This window comes from Peromyscus maniculatus, chromosome 21 (assembly GCF_049852395.1).
Source record: "Peromyscus maniculatus bairdii isolate BWxNUB_F1_BW_parent chromosome 21, HU_Pman_BW_mat_3.1, whole genome shotgun sequence".
NCBI lineage: Eukaryota > Metazoa > Chordata > Mammalia > Rodentia > Cricetidae > Peromyscus > Peromyscus maniculatus.
Genome location: NC_134872.1, coordinates 28,446,184 through 28,459,841, shown reverse-complemented (window position 1 = coordinate 28,459,841; position 13,658 = coordinate 28,446,184). Strand labels below are relative to the sequence as shown.

The window sequence follows — 13,658 nt, the reverse complement described above, 5'->3', positions numbered from 1 at the left end:
CTCTTGATCCTCCTGCCTCAGCCTTCCATTTGCTGAGGTTACAGATGTGCATCACCTCCACAGGCTCGGAATGATCTTTTTAAAAGGGAAATCTGATTCTTTTACCGCTTCTGCTGAAAAGCCCTCTGTGGGGTTCTGAGATGGCTCAGCAGGTAAAGGCACTTACTACACAGGCCTGGCTACCCGAGTTTCATCCCGGAACCTTTGTAGAGGTGGAAGGTGGGAACTGACTTCACGGAGTTTTTCTGTGACCTCCATGTAATGTGCTGTGGTGGGCGTGCCCACAGATGCACTTAGGTGTACACACATTCACACTAATAATACATTTAAAAACTCTTGTCGGTGGTTTTCCACTAGAGATGGAGTTCTGGGTCGTTAAAGTCATGGCCAAAATCGTGAATATGCCCTAGCTGATTCTACTTTTATTTTCTCTTTGCTTTAGGTCTCTCTCTGCCTTGTGTTCAAGGTTAGAACTCCCAACTGGTATTTTCAGTTCCTCACATGTGCTGTGTTTTTTCCAGCCTCTGAATTTATGTGTGTGGTGTGTCTTTTGCCTCACTCTTTCCTCTTTCTTACCTGGTTCTATTCTCCTTCCTAGAAAAGCTTGATTTGACCCCAGCCATCCCTGCCAGTCACTGATAATCCTACTGTGTGTTTTTATGATACCTCTGCCTGTGGCTTGTAGCACTTATCATAGTCTGTGTTTGTATGTATTGGTGTGTTGCCTGTTGCCCCCTCTGCAGATGGGAAGCCTCTTGGAGGCGGGAACTTGTCTGTTCCATTAATCCTTAGTGCCTTACCGAGACTGTTGTGCTTTTTCGAGGATCACTGTTGTGAATCGCTTATGGACTTCTGGTCACTTCAGCATGTGCTTGTGTGCATGCTCTCTCGTGGTCTCCCCCACACTAACCACTAATAGAATGCTGTCAGAAGCTAACTGGCTTCTTTGGGACTTGCCTGGGAAGATCAGCTGGTCTAAAAAGTCCATCAGCCATGCTGTTTTCCTGTTAAACTGGATCAGTTAGGTCCACTCAGAGGAAAGTTACAAATATGGAACCAAATGCATTTGAACTCTAATAGTTTCTTCCTTGAGAACATTCTGGAATACCTACTGTGGATAAAATTCTCCTTGAATGTAGCCAGATGGGAAAGCAAAGCCAACCGTGACAGCTCACTCACTGTCTTCCTAGGCTCTGATGACATTTTCTCCTAGGAGACATGATTTCAGAATGACATGACTCAGCTTCCTGAAAAACAAAATGAGAGTAACATGTCTCACTGTACATAGGTCCTACTGCCGAGGTGTGTGAAAGTTCCTTAATGTCTAATTCTCCTGATGGCCTTTTGGATTCTGTAGACTCTTAAGTGCTTGTGTTCCTGGTGAACACACCGATATAAGATCAGATGTTGGTCCTACTAGGTCCTAATTGGTAGGTGACATTCGCTGAGAAGAGGCCCCCTGACCCCCACCCTTTCCTTTCTTCTTCCCCCTCCCCTTCTAATAGGGCTCCATGTAGCCCAGGCTGACCTGGAACCCGCAGTCTGCCTGCTTCAGTCTCCCAGCTGCTGAGATTACAGGTGTGCACCACATGTACGCCATAAGATTTCTTATTTCATTTCTATGGGTCAAGGTTTTGCAGGGCTTGGGATGAAACCCAGGGCATCTTGGCACATTGCCGGATAAGTGCTCTACCACTGAGCTGTATCCCCAGCTGAACATCTCATTGTTGAAAAAAACTGACCTATTACAGCAGATCTTAGTGGAAATGATTAGGCTTTATTATTCCATGTAAAGACAATTGACTAAGGGCCGGGAGCTAGCTCAAGCAGTGAAGTATGTGTGAGGTCTCAGGTTCAGTTCCCAAACACTTCGCTAAAAGAATAGTTTTAGACACAGTTACCTGTGGCATTGGGTGTGTAATTGAAATCGTAGAAGGTGAAATAACATTGACAACAGGGAGGTCTTTCCGTTAACTTTATCATCCTGTGATAGTGCTGTATAGACTCTGTATAGTGGGATCTAGTAGTCTCATTCATGTTAGCACTTCCAATACTCTGGCTTCTGGAAGATAACCTTGGCTTGTCAGGATTATTTATACTAGAGGCCCAGGCGAAGACTATAAACCAGTCAGGAGTAAGTGGCTGAAATGGGGTAGATGATGGCTGGGAGGGGCTGGGAGGAGTTGTCACGGCTTTGTCCCATTTGCAGCGGGAGGTTGAAAGTCGTCTCCACTCTGGTTGCTGTGAGTTATCAGATTGTTAGTATTCAAACCTGTACACGAACAAAAACTTACAGTGTATAATATGTATGACAATAACAATATTATATATTTGTGGTGAGATCTCTTAAAACATGAGTATGTGCTGTACTTAATTTAGGGTCACATGTTTACTTCCTGTTTCTCCTCTTTTCTTCCTCTCTCTCTTTCTCTCTCTCTGTGTGTGTATCCCAGGCTAGTCTTGAACTAGTGGTCTTCCTGCCTCAGCCTCCTGAATGCTGATTCCAGATCTCAGGAAGCATGGTTCTTTTTGTGCTCTACCGACTATCTGAATGGTAACTCCTGATCTCTTTTCAAAGCTCTTTACCCTTTGTGGTGTTTTCAATGAGAATGGTCCCCATAGGCTCATATATTTGAGTGTTTGGTTCCCAGTGGGTGGACTGTTTAGGAAGGATTGGGAGGTGTGGCCTTGTTGGAGGAGGTGTGCCACTTCGGCTGGGCTTTAAAGTTTCAAAAGCCCACACCAGGAGCAGTCTTACTTACACTCTGCCTCGTGTTTGTGGATAAGATGTGAGCTCTCAGGCACTGCTGACAGTGCCCTGCCTGCTGCCATGGGTCTTCTGTTTCTGCACTGAGTCAGTGGTGGCATCAATTGCCTGGGAGTGAAGGGAGCATGTTCTATATAAAGCATAGTGACTTGCAGTCCTCTCTACTAATACTGTACTTTCACTGAAGTGTATTTCTATTAGGGAGTGTCTCTGGTCATGTGCAACTTAAACATGTATTTTTTTTTTCATATTCTAGACACATAGTTGGAAAGAGAGGGGATACCAAGAAGAAAATTGAAGTGGAGACTAAGACATCTATTAACGTCCCTAAACCTGGACATGGAGGAGAGATTGGTAAGACAGACATAATTTATGTTTGCACTAATTGCTTTGATTTATTTATTACAGATGTGCAGAAATGTACCCAACCTTCCAATTTTTTAAATTATATTTATTTGCTCTGTGTGTGTGTGTATGTCTGTGTCCGTGTGTGGGTACATACAGTGCCATGACACGTGTGTGGAGCTCAGAGGACAATCTACCAGAGTTGACTCCTTCCAGTATGTGGGTTCTGGGGTTGGACTTGGGTCGTCAGGCTTGACAACAGTGAGCATCTCACTGGTCCCCCCAACCCCTCTCTTTTTAGACAGGGTGTCATGTGGCCTAGACTGACCTTAAATTCACTGTGTAGCCGAGGCTGGTCTTGAACTCCTCATTCTTCTGCCTCTACCTCCCAGGTGCTTGGATTGTAGGCATGTGCTACCATTCCTGGCTAAGATACTTAGAGAGAGAGAAAGAGAGAGAGCCGTGCACATGTTCCTGTGTGTGTAGTGTGTGTTCACGTGTTCCTGTGGGTATGCATGCATCTGTGCATGTGGAAGCCAGAGGTTGATATCAAGTGTTTTCTTCCTCAGTTGATCTCCGTCTTAATAATTTATTATTTGCTTATTTTAGAGATAGTGTCTCTCACTGAACCTGAAACTTGTTGGTCTGGCCAGACTGACTGGCCAGTGAGTCCCAGGACCCCTCTGTCTCTTGCCTCCCAAGCACTGGAATTACGGATGTGCTCTCCACACCCAATTGTTATTTGGGTTTTGGGGACCCAAACTCAGGTCTTAACGCTTGTGCTGTAAACACTTGACTGACAGGCTACCTCCCCAGCCTCAGATCCTCCATTTTCAAGTGTATTCTGTTTATATCGACTTCACTAGCAGTTTTCTTCGCCTTGGTGCCACTGCTATATCCGTGATGGGAGGGAGACCTTTCAGATAGATCCCCAGAGATGATCGTGTCAGATGGCGTCTACCTGTCAAGCACTGTGGGTTCTTGAGCCCGGTAACGTTTTTTTTTTTCTTTGCATGAAGTGATCACTGGTCAGCATCGAAATGGCGTAATTTCAGCCCGAACGCGGGTTGATGTTCTCCTGGACACATTCAGAAGGAGGCAGCCCTTCACTCACTTCCTGGCCTTTTTTCTCAATGAAGTTGAAGTTCAGGAAAGATTTCTGAAGTTCCAGAAGGAAGTGCTGGAGAAGTGCTCCATGGTAAGTAGAAAACAAAATCTTTTTAAGAAATGGTTCATAATTCAAACTGGGTGGTGGGATGAGGGAAGCACTATTATTGCTGATCTTCTGAGGGAAGCACTATTATTGCTGATCTTCTGCCTCCAGGCAGTTGTGGCTCCTTTGGGGTTAGTACTGTGATAAAGACAAATTGGTGTATAGAACTGTAGGGCTGGACAGATGGCTCAGAGGTTAGGAGCACTTACTGCTCTTCTGGAAGACTTAGGTTCAGTTCCCAGCATCCACATGGTGGTTCAAAGCTGCCTATGACTCCAGTTCCAGGGGATGCCTCTTCTGGCTTCTGTGGGCACCATACACACACAGTGGCCCCACACTCATACACATAAACGGTAAATAAGTCTACCTTTATAACGGTTCTAGAACAGTAAATGTAAAGTTCTGTTAATAGGATGATAACAGACAAGCAAACTTTAACCGGGCATGGTGGGGCATGCTTGAAATCTGAGCATTCTGAGGCTGAGGCAAGAGAATCTAGAGTTCAAGGTCAGTCCGGGATAACTAGTGAGACTTTTTAAAAACCAAAACCAAAAAGTTAGAAAGCGAAAGGAGCCGGGTGGTGGTAGCGGTGGCGCACGCCTTTAATCCCAGCACTCGGGAGGCAGAGCCAGGCGGGTCTCTGTGAGTTCGAGGCCAGCCTGGCCTACCAAGTGAGTTCCAGGAAAGGCGCAAAGCTACACAGAGAAACCCTGTCTCGAAAAACCAAAAAAAAAAAAAAAAAAAAGAAAGAAAGCGAAAGGAGTAAAGGTCGTGAAGCAATTACAGATCCCATAGCACTCAGGGGCTGAAAGGGGGAGGAGCTTGAGTTGGAAGCTAGCCTGAGCTAAATAGCGAGACCCTGTCCAACAAACAAAAAACCAAACCAAGTTGGATTATGTATGATTTTATATTCTGCTTTGTTTGAAACAGCATTCTGTCATGAATAATTGTCAATGTACAAAACCCTCGATCTTTCAGCTGTTCTTTGGAGATCAAAATGAAATTCCAGCAGTCATGACATAGATTTCAAATGGCTTATTGCTTTTTCTCTTCCCTTCCCTTCTCCACCCACCCAACTTCCTCCCTTGTTTCTGTGACAGGGGCTTTGGCTGTGTTGCCCAGGCTAGGCTATTCTGAGACTCCTGGGCTCAGGTAGTCCTCCTACACCAGCCTCTTGTGTAGTTGAGATGACAAGATGTGTCATCATACCCGGCTCCAATAACTTCCGTTTTTGAATGCTACTAAGTATTCCATTTAACATAGTCTTTATCTTTCTGGTTTTCGTTATTGTAGTGACGCTGTCCTGAGTAGTCTGATTCATTTCTTACTTGAATTCTTAGAAGTGGAAAAGGCATGTGTGTGTGTGTGTGTGTGTGTGTGTGTGTGTGTGTGTGTGTGTGTGTGTTTGAGTCTTTTCCCAAATTATCTTCAAGAAATTTATGTGCTCCCATGCAAAATTGTCTTTAGGTTTCTTTCCCGGCTTTTGCCAATATTAGATGTTCTTCTCCTGTGTTGTTTTTGTCACAGGAGAGAATAAAAGAGGCAGACGTTCCATTTCCAGGCTCCTCATTACAAAGTGTGTTCCACAGGAAACCTAGGACACGTGATGGAGTGGGACGCTGTGAGGAAGGGTTTTGGTCGGTTGTAGTATTCTCGAGTCTCTTGTCTTTTGAGCACTTGCAGGTTCTGCATATCAGTCACATTTTGAACAGCCGTTTCAAGGCAAGGTATAAGCACAACTATAAAGAAGCTTAAAAAGATACCGAATGTGTTTCATGCACCAGATGGTGCAGCCTAACACGTACAACGCTAGTTCTCTCAACCAAGTTTGCTGAAGCATCTCCCAGAGGCTGGTGAGGGAGAGGATGGGGGAAAGATGCTTGCTGCCCCGCCTGACAAACTCAGGGCAAATGCTGGGTTCTATGGTGGAGGGAGACAGCTGACTACTGCAAGTTGACCTCTGTCCTCCACGTGTGTGCTGTGGTGTGGGTGCTTACACACACACACACACACACACACACACACACACACGCACACGCACACACTCTTGCTCGCATACTTGCACGCATACACACTGAAGGGGGGGTTGCAGAGACTGGGGATGGAGATGCTCGACCTACCAGGGGACCGTACCCCGTAAAGAAGACTGACTCTCCTTCGCCGGCAGCCATCGGCCGTCAGTAGCCCTCAGCTTCCCCTCTGCTGGAGTGTCCCCTGCTTTTCCCTTGTGCGGGTCTTTTGCAGGCTGCCGTAGCTGCTGTGAGCTAATGTCTGCGTTAGATACTGATGTACAGAGATCCTGTTTGTCTCTGGACCTTTATCTCTTTTCTTTTGAAAGATCTATCTATTTTTAATTGTATGTGTATTAGTGTATTGCCTATATGGAAGTGCACCCCGTGTACAGTGCCTGTGGAGGCCAGAAGAGGAGAACGGGTCCCCTTGAACTGAAGTTATTGGATATCCTCAGCCACCATGTGGGTGCTTGGGACTGAACTTGAGTCCTCTGCAAGAGCAGCCAATGCTCTTAATTGCTGAACCATCTTTCCAGCCCCTGGATCTTTAGCTCTTTGAATCTTTCTCTTCTTCTCCTTTCTGTTTTCTGAGCCTTGGGAGATTTTGTTTGTTTGTTTCTTTTTTCAAGACAAGGTTTCTCTGTGTAGCCCTGGCTGTCCTGGAACTCGCTCTGTAGACCAGACTGGCCTCGAATTCAGAGATCCACCTGCCCCCTGCCTCTCAAGTGCTAGAATTAAAGATATGCTCCACCACCGTCCAGCATATTTTTTTTCTTTCTTTTGTTCTTGAGAGATTTTTTTTTTTAAATATAGATGGTCTACTTAAAAGTTCAAAGTTTAAAAAATTCTTTTCTTGGGGGCTGGAGAGATGGCTCAGCAGTTAAGAGCACTGACTGCTTTTCCAGAGGTCCTGAGTTCAATTCTCAGCAACCACGTGGTGGCTCACAACCACCTGTAACAAGATCTGGTGTCCTCTTGTGGCCTGCAGGGACCAGGCAGAACACTGTATAATATACATAATAAATAAATAAATCTTAAAAAAAAAAAAACTCTTAAAAAATTCTTTTCTTAGTTTGCCAGGATGGAAGGATTAAAAATTAAAATTGTATTCAGAATTATCTTAATAGTGAAATTAGCTTTGGATTCTAATTTGTATGGATTCTGATTTGCTTATTTAGAGCTAGGGTCTCTAGAATGCATAGAGTTCTGTGACTGTCATCATTGTTGAAATCTAGAGCAGGCTCATGGCCACAGACAGCCCTTTCCGAGTGCTTTTCCCATCCTAGTGGTATTCATTTTTGTCTTCCTGAATGTCATGTTCATGGAATCATCTGATAGGCTGTTGACCCAGGCCTCTTTCACTTAGGGTATGTGTGAGCTTCCTCCATGCTGTATAGATCTGCAGTCCACTCCTCACTTAGGGTATGTGTGAGTGTCCCCGGGCTGTATAGTCTGTGGTCCATCCTCACTTAGGGTATGTGTGAGCGTCCCCCGGGCTGTAGAGTCCGTGGTCCATCCTCACTTAGGGTGTGTGTGAGCGTCCCCGGGCTGTAGAGTCCGTGGTCCATCCTCACTCCCCTGAGTTGGCCTCTACTTCATGGATGCTACAGTTTTCTTCTTCATCCATTTGTTACTAGACATCATTTGGACTTTTCCAGTTTCTGGCAATTATGAGTAGAATTGCTATGGACAACTTTGCAGAGGTTTTTTGTATAAACTTAAGCCTTCATTTCCTTAGAGTAAATACCCAGGAGTGAGATTCCTAGTATGTGTTGTAATCACATGTTTAACTTTATAAAAATATTACCAGGGCTGGTGGGATGGATGCTCAGTGGGAAGAGGGTTGGCTGTGTAAGCCCGACAACCTCTGGTTTCTGGGACCCATGGAAGTTGGGAGGGAAAACTGAGTTCACAAAGTCGTCTTCTCACCTCCACATGAGTGCTGTGGCATGCAGACATACCTCTTATTCAGCCCCCTCACAGTCACATACACACTCACACACCCCTCACCACACATACCCACACCCACACCATACAAATTCACATATACCCCCATCACACACACACACACACACACACACACACACACACACACACACACACTGCACAAACTCACACATACCCCCATCATACACACACACACTGCACAAACTCACACATACCCCTCACCCCCCACCACACAAACTCACACACCCCTCACCACACATACCCATACCCACACCACACAAATTCACACATACCCCTCACCACACACACACTGCACAAACTCACACATACCCTTCACCACACACACACACATACACACACACACACTGCACAAACTCACACATACCCCTCACCCCCACATACCACATACCACACAAACTCACACACCCCTCACCACACATACCCACACCCACACCACAAAATTCACACATACCCCTCACCACACACACACACACATACACACACACACACACACACACTACACAAACTCATACATATCCCTCACCACTCACACACACACACTCTGCACAAACTCACACATACCCTTCACCCCCCCCCACGAGCCACACAACCCACCACCACCACACAAACTCACACATACCCCTCACCCCCCTACACACACTCCCCCCCTCAATAATACACCAGTTTGCATCTCCACCAGCCACATATAGTAACTCTGGTGGTTCTGTATCCATGTCAGCATTTGTATTGCCGTTGTTTTCTTTTTTGGGGGCTGGGAAACAGGTCTCATACATGCTAGACAAGCACTCACCACTGAGCTGTCCTCCCAGCCCTGTCTCCACTATCTTTTAGCCGTTTTAATAGTTATGGAGTAGCATTTTAATTTCCATTTCTCTAATGACTCAGTGATACTTAATGATACTCAACTTTTTCTTTGGTGAGTTACCTTTTTCTGTTTTTGCCCATTTTAAAATTGGTTGGTTTCAGGGCTAGAAAGATGGCTCAGAAGGTAAAAGCACTCGCAGCTCATACAGAGAACCTGGGTTCAGTTCCCAACACTCACATGGCGGCTCACACCCATCTGTAACTCCAGTTCCAGGGGGTCTGATGCCTATTCTGACATCTGGGGGCTCCTGTGTACTTGTGGTGCACATATCCATACCAGGTACACACACATGAAATAAAAGAAAATATTTATTATTTATTTATTTTTTTTTTTAGTTTTTCGAGACAGGGTTTCTCTGTGTAGCTTTGTGCCTTTCCTGGAACTCGCTTTGTAGACCAGGTTGGCCTTGAACTCACAGAGATCCGCCTGCCTCTGCCTCCCAAGTGAGTGCTGGGATTAAAGGCATGCACCACCACCGCCCGCGGATAAGAAAATATTTTTAAAAACCTTTAAAACTGGGCTGTTTGTTGGGTGTAGTGATTCACACCTTTAATCTCAGCACTCAGAAGGCAGAGACAGGTGCTGCATCTCTGTGAGTTCAAGGCCAGCCTGGTCTAATAGCAACTTAGAGGCTATCCAGGGCTTTGGAGTGAGGCTGTGTCTTAAAAAAAGGAAGTTACCTTTTTTTTTTTTAGCTGTTGAGTCAACATACACACACACATACACACACTTGCCTGTTTTTCATCCTGGATGCTAGTCCTTTCAAGAATGTATGGTGTGCAAATATTTCTCCCAGTACCTAGTTTGTCTTTTTTTTTCTCTTAGCAGTTATTCTGTGTGGAATAAGTATATTATATTTTGATGGTCTAGTTTATCTTTTTTTTTTTTTTTTTTTTTTTTTTGTACCATACATCTTCTGATGTCACAACTAACAACTTTTTTTTGTTTTTGTTTTGGTTTTTCAAGACAGGGTTTCTCTTTGTAGCTTTGGTGCCTTTCCTGGAATTTATTCTGTAGCCTAGGCTGGCCTTGAACTCAGAGATCCGCCTGGCTCATAACTAACAACTCTTTGCATAGCTGTAAAATGTGAAACTTCACTTATGCCTTCTTTCAGATTCTGTATGATTTTGTTTGTTTGTTTTATTTTTAGCTATTTAGTTCAGTTAATTTTTGTATAAGGTGTGAAGCTGCGGCCTCGGCTGTGGCTGTGGCTAAGTGTTTGCCTTGTGTGTTCAAGGCCCTGATTTTCATTTTTGTTGCCGACCCCTACCACCTCAATGAAGGCAAGATAATTTTTTTTTTAAAAGACTAGCTTATATCTATGTTATGTGTAGGTCTGTGTACCATGTTCATGACGTGCCTGTGGAGGCCAGAAGAGGGCGTCAGATTCTATAGAACTGGAGTTAAAGGCAGCTGTGAGCCATCTTGTGGGTTCTGGAAACCAAACCTGGCTATTCTGGAAGATCAGCCAGTGCTCCTAACCACTGAGCTACCTCTCCAGTCTCCTCCCTTTTGTGCATGGATGTCCATGCTATGTTTTCTTAATTCTGTCATGAAGAGTGTAGTAAAAACATTCGGGCTGGGCGGTGGTGGCGCACACCTTTCATCCTAGCCCTTGGAAGGCAGAGGTAGGCGGATCTCAGTGAGTTCGAGGACAGCCAGTGCTGTTACATAGAGAAACCTTGTCTTGGGGTTGGGGATTTAGCTCAGTGGTAGAGCACTTGCCTAGCAAGCACAAGGCCCTGGGTTCGGTCCTCAGCTCTGGAAAAAAAGAAAAGAAAAGAGAAAGAGAGAGAGAGAGAGAGAAACCTTGTCTTGAAAAAACAAACAAACAAATTGGAATAAAATACAACAGTGGTTAATAGCTGTAGTTTTAGTTTAAGATCTGATTCTGGAGTCCTTATACTGACTTGCACTTGAGCAAATGAACTTGTCTAATGGCCTGATTGGAGCCCTGTAGGAAGAATTAAATGAGTTACAGTACTCAGCATGGTGCCTGCTCCATAATAAATAGTTAATAAGTGTTAGCTGTCCTTCCCTATTTTCTGTTGGCTAGGTTAAAGTTGTATCATAAGAGTGTAAAGATTAGACGGGGTGGGGATGTCGCTCAGATGGTAGAGTGCTGGCCTTTCACTCTGGGAGCCTTGGGTTTGATGCCCAGTACTACATAAACCAGTACTACATAAACAGGATAGAGTGGTGCACGAGTGAGACCCTGTCTGGAAAACAGATGAGATGAAGCTAGCTTTCATAGTCACAGTGGTGGCAGTGACCATTTTTTTGGTATAAATTTTTTTTCTAAGTTCTTTTTTTTTTTTTTTCCTTCCCCCTTGAGACAGGGCCTCTCTATGTAGCTCTGGCTGTTCTGGAACTCATTATGTAGACCAAGCTGGCCTCGAACTCACAGAGATCCACCTGCCTCTGCCTCCTGCCTTCTAAGTTCTGGGATTCAAAGGTGTGTGCTGCCACGCCCAGCTTTTGAAGCTCATTTGAAAAAATGTATTTCTAGTTTTCTAAGACAGGATCTCGTTTAGCTCAGGCCTGACCTTGAGTTCAGCATGTAACTGAGGTGGGCTTTGATTGTTCCGCCTTTGCTTCTCAAGTGCTGGGCTCACAGGCAGGTACCGCCATGCAGGACTCAGAGGCAGGTACCTCCATGTCTGGCAAAATCTTTTCTTTATTCCTCCCTTCTTTCCCACCTTTCCTCTTTTTCCCCTTTTCCTTTTGTGTCTGCTGCTCTGTCTATATTTATTGTTTTATGTTATTTTTAAAAAAGATTTATTTAGTGTATGTGGAGGGGGATAGAGGGAGGAAGGGAGGGAGGGAGGGAAGGAGAGAGAGATAGAGATAGAGATAGATAGATAGATAGATAGATAGATAGATAGATAGATAGACAGATAGATAGATAGAGATATTGAGGGTATGTATGTGTACACCATGTGCATACTGGTGCCTTTGAATGCCAGATGTTCTCTTAACTACTGAGCCTTCTCACCTAGTCCATTTATTTATTTATTAAGTTTTGCTACTTTATGTGTATGGGTGTTTTGTCTGTATGTATGTGTATACACCATATATGAGTCTGGTGCCAGCAAAGGCTGGAAGAGAGTATTGGATCCCTTAGAACTGGGGTTACAGAAGGTTGTGAACTGTCTTGTGGATGCTTCAAATCAAACCTGGATCCTCTGGAAGAGCAGCCAGTGCTCTTACCTCCTGAGCCACCTCTCCAGCTCCATCAGTCCCCTTATTTTGTTTTTTTAGATGATCTCATGTGTAGTCAGAAGTTTTCCTGTGTCCCACCAGGTCCCATAGCTGCTCGGACCCAAGTAAACACACAGAGGCTTATATTACTTGCAAACTCTATGGCCTAATGGCTCAGGCCTCTCTCTAGCTAGTTCTTCTAACTTAACGCAGCCCATTTCTATTAATCTATATGTTGCCACGTGGCTTTGTGCCTTACCGGTACTTTCACATCTTGCTTCTCCTGGTAGCGACTTGCAGCATCTCCATACTCTTCTTTCTTCTCTCTCGCTAGTTTTAATGTACCACCTGACCTTATTCTGCCTCACCTTTGTCCAAACTGCTTTATTCATCAACCAATCAGAGCAACACATATTCACAGTGTAAAGAGACATCCCACAGCACTCGTGTAGCTTGGCTGGCTTTGAAGCCTTAAATCTCCTGCCTTAGCCTCTGAATGCTGCATTATAGGTGTGTGCCATCACTCCCAGGCTGTCCTGTTAAAGCTAGATTTTGGGTACAAATTACAGTGAGATAGATATGTGGGTATAGAAGTATTGGAAACCAAGTGCTTTTGTGTATCAGTTGTGAGAATTGTAAAATTGATTACTTAACAATGAAACTCTGAGGGTGAGTAGATTCAGACTGTACAACATAGATATTATATAACCTATCGTAAATGACAAAATTGGCTTTTAGTGCTTAAACAAGGCTTATGTGTATGTCAGACACTCACATGTGGGTTAGAACATAGTTTTCATTTAACATTTCAAAGCAAGGTGACTTCATGTTGCCCGGGAATGGAAGGTGGGCTAGAAGTTCAAAAGCACTGGCATGAGAAAGATGGTTCAGAGACAGGACATTGGCTTGGCCCAGCAGTACAAGATGAAAAGGAACAAATCCAGAAACACAAAGGGCCAAAGCATCATTTTTTTTTTGCTGGCAGCGAGGTTAGTTAGTTTTGGAATTCTATTTCTTGTAAATACCAATGTAGCTGAAGCTCAGTCTTGGTTGTTTTCAGTGTTATGAATACCTCATGTGAGACAAGTGCGTTGTGACTAGTCTGTCTCTTTTGTGTGTGTCCACACATCTTCTTGCTTTTCTTTTGGCTACTGGCACAGGCTGATAGGGAGCAAATACTGAAAAGCTCACTTTAATTCTACCAGAATGAGATTGTCTGCTATGAAATCATGCTGGCCTTAATCAGCCTGAATTACTTCCGTCCTGCTTTCAGGGAGACTTCATACT

General features: G+C 44.4%; 1 protein-coding gene across 10 annotated transcripts in view; it reads left to right on the top strand.

The window, feature by feature from the left end:
* Ascc1 (activating signal cointegrator 1 complex subunit 1) overlaps nt 1–13,658 on the top strand; it is a 107,157-nt gene that overhangs the window by 5,661 nt on the left and 87,838 nt on the right. For 5 of the 10 annotated variants that reach the window (XM_076557198.1, XM_042266372.2, XM_042266371.2 and 2 more), the window contains exons 4-6: nt 443–466; nt 3,024–3,121; nt 4,132–4,310. In XM_076557198.1, coding sequence (XP_076413313.1) covers nt 443–466; nt 3,024–3,121; nt 4,132–4,310 — 301 coding nt within the window. The remainder of the gene's footprint in view (nt 1–442; nt 467–3,023; nt 3,122–4,131; nt 4,311–13,658) is intronic. The other 5 variants (XM_076557199.1, XM_076557201.1, XM_006972682.4 and 2 more) reach the window with 1 other exon arrangement.